The following is a 4937-nucleotide window of genomic DNA, read 5'->3' on the forward strand; positions in this document are numbered from 1 at the left end:
GGGGAACGAGGGGGGGCGTCCCTACCGAGTCCTGGAGTCCTGTCGCTGTGCCTTCATGTCACTCTGGTGGGCAGCTCTGGGAAGGGGAGACCCAGGCCTGTGGAGACCTGGTGGTTCCCCTGCTTCCCCCCAATGGGCCCTTCCCCTCTTTCTGCTCATCCTCCCTCTGCAGAGTCCCAGCCCAGCGAGGACTACGCTTTCGGTGCAGGGGAGGAGGAGGAGGCCGCGGAGGAGGAGGAGGAGGAGGTGAGTGTGGCTGCTTTTTTTGGGGGGGGGCACCCACACCCACTGGGCCCTGCGGTCTAGGCTGTGGGTGCCCAGCCCCATCCCCCTGGAGCCTCTCGCTCTTCCTGTCACTTCTGTTTCCTCTCTCTGGGTCATTTGTTGGTCTGAGGGGCTCCTGCTCAGGCCTGTCAGAATTCCTTTCTCAGTGTTCCTGCCTGCAGAAGGCAGCAAAGATGCAGAGGCAGGGCTGGGACTGGGGAGGGGTCTGGCCTTGGCCCCCAGATGGCTTGGAAATGCCTGTGGTTCTCAACTTCGGACCAACTGAATCTTCTGTTCCTCCCTTGTCTCTCCGGCCTCTTCCTTCCTCTTCTGCTCTTTTTCTCCTTCAGCTCCAGAGGATGCTACCCAGCCTGAGCCTCACAGGTGGGCACGTGAGTCTGTGTGGCGGGGCCCCTAGTACCAGCAGAGGCTGTGGGTACCTTCGTACCCAGGAGGGGGGCTGAAGGGGGGACTGAGAGGACAGGGTGGAGGTAGGCCAGAGAGGTGGGTCCTGCAAGCGGCACTGACAACTCTGCCCACCCCACCTCTGTAGAAGTTGTGCAGTCCGGCCCTACTCTGGCACCCTATCCTGTACCCAAAGAAGATGTCAAGTGGCCACCCACTCTCCAGCCACCCGTGGTGCAGGGTCCCCCGGTTCCAGACCCCAGCCTCCTGGCACCTGCCCCTGGCAACCCTGCTGGCTTTGGGGACCTTCTCCCCGAAATCCTGCCAGGCCTGGACCCTGGGTCCATGGCCACCAGCCTGCCCTCCACCTGTGAACAACTCCTGCCCGACCTGCTGATCAGCCCACACATGCTGCCTCGTAAGGAGTGCGGGTGGGCCGGGCAGGGGGCTGGGGTGGGCTTGCAAGGAGAATGGAGGATAAGAAAGAGGTCAGAAAGGCCCATGCTAGTGCCGTTTGGGGTGGGCGGAAGTAAAGGGGACCCTGACCAGACTTAGCCAGGGTCTGTGAGGTCTGCTGGGTCAAAAGATAGAAACACCCAGGTCAGAGGAAGTCAGCGGGCTACAGGCGTGGGGAGCTCACGGACAGCGGGCCTGCCTCTGCCCACAGTGACTGATCTGGAGATCAAGTTCCAGTACCGGGGGCGACCACCCCGCGCCCTCACCATCAGCAACCCACAAGGCTGCCGGCTCTTCTACAGCCAGCTGGAAGCCACCCAGGAGCAAGTGGAGCTCTTCGGGCCCGTGAGCCTGGAGCAAGTGCGCTTCCCCAGCCCCGAGGACATCCCCAGTGAAAAGCAGCGCTTCTACACCAACCAGCTGCTGGACGTCCTGGACCGCGGGCTCATCCTCCAGCTCCAGGGCCAGGATCTGTACGCCATCCGCCTCTGCCAGTGCAAGGTGTTCTGGAGTGGGCCCTGCGCCTCAGCCCACAGCTCCCGGCCCAACCCCATCCAGCGGGAGGTCAAGACCAAGCTGTTCAGCCTGGAACATTTTCTCAATGGTGAGGCCCCCACACCACGTTCCTTTGGCCTCTGCTCACTCAGGGGCATCGTTCAAGCCTCTCATGAGGGGTCTTGATCTCGCTACAGAGCTCATCCTGTTCCAGAAGGGCCAGACCAGCACCCCACCACCGTTCGAGATCTTCTTCTGCTTTGGGGAGGAATGGCCTGACCCAAAACCCAGAGAGAAGAAGCTCATCACGGTCCAGGTATACCACCATCTCCCACGCCCAGGTCTACCTCAGCCTGCATATTGGGGGGCCCTGGCGCTGCACACTCGCCCTGGGTGGGGGCTCATTAGGTAACCAGAGATAATGGAGGCCAGGGCTGCCCACACGTAAGTAACCTGCTTGCAAAGTAGACAGTGGTGTCCGTCTCCCTGATGGTTGTGGTCCTCTAACAGCCCCCGTGGATGTTCAGGCACATCTGGATTTGCCTGACCTGTTTTCTGCACCCCCCACAGGTGGTGCCGGTAGCAGCAAGGTTGCTGCTGGAGATGTTCTCAGGGGAGCTTTCTTGGTCAGCTGACAGTATCCGCCTACAGATCTCAAATCCAGACCTCAAAGACCACATGGTGGAACAGTTCAAGGAGCTCCATCATCTCTGGCAGTCCCAGCAGCGCTTACAGCCCCTGGCCCAGGCCCCGCCAGTGCCAGGCCTGGGTGCTGGTCAGGGGCCCTGGCCCATGCACCCAGTTGGCATGCAATAATGAGACTGTGGATTGTGGCTGGCCCAGGCTTTTTGGGTGACTCTGTGGACTGATGGGCTGGTGATGGCCCCAGTGGGCACCTGGTTGACTGTTGGGTCATATCTCTGGATCTCCTGGAAATGGATTTGGGCCAACGAGGAGCAAAGTAGCCCAAGTTCCAGGTTCTCCCTGTTGAAGTTGAAGGAAGATGGAAGCTGGCTTTGATTTGGGGACTCTTCCTGGACCACTAGCTCTGGTCAGCTGGCCCTGGGGGACTCAGCCATCAGCACCCTTGAGCAGGGAAAGACCCTCCACTCTGGGGCCTAATTATAGGGAGGGAATTGCCTTAGAGTGGCCCAGTCTGATGGCTGCCCCATTTCCTCTGGCAAGAAGTGCCAAGTGCTGTGGGCTGCAGTGCCCTAGCAGGGCCTCTGCAGGGCATGGGTCTGATTTTGGGGTTCCCTGATTTGAGACTCACCTCCTCACTTTTCTCCCACCTGAAATAGAAAAGAGCACTTAGGTATTACACCAGGTACTTAAGGCTGGCAGCTACCTCCCTTCTTGAAAGTCTGAGAACCTGGGGGAGAAAGTGGAATTTAATGTATTTTTGGATTAATAAATGTTAAAAGCAGATCCAGCTGTTTCTTTCCTTTTTCCAATACCAACTTCTTCCAGACCCTGCTTCTGATGCCAGCTGGCCTTTCCCCTAGCACTTGCCCACCATTTCTGCTCTTGAGACGGAGGGCCTGCCTTCCAGGCTGATGAGTCACCCAGCTGGCTTTGCTTTCTAGGAGGAAGCTGGCTGAAGCAAGGGTGTGGAGTTCTCAACGTGTGCATGGTCTTAAAACCCTGCCCAAATTCACTTCTCTGTAAGAATTGGTGAGAAAGGAAGGGCTGATAAGTTAATCAGCCTTGAGGCTTCTCCCTTAAATGTGTTCCTATTCTATTAAAAACAGCAGAACAACGCATGTGAATTGGTTGCTCATTGTTTAGAATCTGTTCAAAGAGATAACTTTCTGATCTGAAAAAAATTACCTTGTTATAAGATTTTAAACATTTATGAGAGTAGGCAGCATGGGATGGAACATAAGGATCAGTTGCTTACATCTCAACTCCAATCTGCTCCCCTACTCTGACATATTTTGTCACTCCCTGCACCCTGCAGTATTTTGAAGCAAATCCTGGATAGATCGTTTCTTGTGATTGCTAAAATCTAGGAAATGCTAAAAAAAAACAAAAACAAACCACAGTAGCACCACACTTAATATGAACAAATTATCAAATATCCAAAATGTATTCCCCCACCAATTAATTGGAGAATCGGCCTTGTTCTGCACGGGGTCTGTGTCTTTGTTGTGTTGATATATTTTATCTCTGTTTTCTATACATTGTTACTTTGATCTAAACTCTGGATTCTAGAGGTTGGACTACATTCAGATTTTTTATTTGATTACCTATTATTGGATGCTTGAACTGCTTCTATAATTATTGTACATATCTCTGTGACAATAGGTTTGTGCACATTTACTGATTTTCATATTTTTTGCTGTGTTCCTCTGGGATGGAACCCCAGGAGTAGAATTTCTGGGAAAAGAACAAATGTATATAATTTTGCCAGATTTTAGCAAAATCACACCAACTCTGAGTACCTATTTCACCATCTCACCAACCAACTATATTTCCAGCTTTTTTGATTTCTGCCAACCCAACAGGGAAACATTAGACTCAGTGCAGATCTCATTAAGAGCAAGACTGAGCATCTTCATATGGGTAAAGTCTGTGCAGTTTTTATATTTTAGAAGTAATTTTAGAACAGTTTGATTTACAGAAGAGTGATTAACAGTTCCTATATATCCATACCATTTCTTCAGATGTTACATCTTACATTCTTAGACTTTTGTCACAACTAACACTATTATTACATGACCTCCATTCTTTATTCATGTTTCATTAGTTTTTATATAATATCCTCTTTTTCTGTTCTGGGAGCTCATCCAAGTAACCATATTACACTTAGTCATTTGTGCTCCTTATCAGCTTCCTCTGGTCTGACAATTTCTTACTTTGTTTTATGACCTTGATGGTTTGAGGGTAGATTTTAGAATATTCTGCATTTGGGGATTTCTCTCATGTGTTTGTCATGTTTTGTAAAGAAGACCAGAGAGAAGACATGTTATCCTAAGTCGCATGGAGGGAACATACTAATCATCTTGATGTATCACGCTGATGTTGACCTTAGTCAGGTGGTGTTAAGATTCTCTGTTATAAAGCAACCCCCCCACCCCATGCTGTATACAAGTTACCTATACCCCTAAGAAACTATCAACTCAAGGAGTGTTTACACGTAACAGTTGCTTGTGTCTTTATTTTTAAAATATATACAGTTACTATTTTATGCATACAAGAAGTGGGGTGTAGACCAGAGTGGCGGAGGTGGGGGTAGGGAGTAGGGAACAGAACAGGTGGATCTATTGAAATACACTGTGGAGGGGAGCAGCAGGTGAGACAGGAGAGGTCTGCTG

At 51.6% G+C, this 4937-nt stretch overlaps 1 protein-coding gene across 1 annotated transcript in view; it reads left to right on the plus strand.

The window, feature by feature from the left end:
- The window catches only part of IRF5 (interferon regulatory factor 5), a 7493-nt gene extending 4271 nt beyond the window's left edge, over positions 1 to 3222 (plus strand). The window contains exons 3-8 of the mRNA XM_004677026.2: positions 141 to 246; positions 615 to 648; positions 818 to 1087; positions 1337 to 1729; positions 1818 to 1936; positions 2191 to 3222. Coding sequence (XP_004677083.1) covers positions 141 to 246; positions 615 to 648; positions 818 to 1087; positions 1337 to 1729; positions 1818 to 1936; positions 2191 to 2436 — 1168 coding nt within the window. The 3' untranslated portion in view covers positions 2437 to 3222. The remainder of the gene's footprint in view (positions 1 to 140; positions 247 to 614; positions 649 to 817; positions 1088 to 1336; positions 1730 to 1817; positions 1937 to 2190) is intronic.
- Positions 3223 to 4937: the final 1715 nt, after the last annotated feature.

This window comes from Condylura cristata, unplaced genomic scaffold, assembly GCF_000260355.1.
Source record: "Condylura cristata isolate star-nosed mole 26May11 unplaced genomic scaffold, ConCri1.0 scaffold00005, whole genome shotgun sequence".
Taxonomy (NCBI): domain Eukaryota; kingdom Metazoa; phylum Chordata; class Mammalia; order Eulipotyphla; family Talpidae; genus Condylura; species Condylura cristata.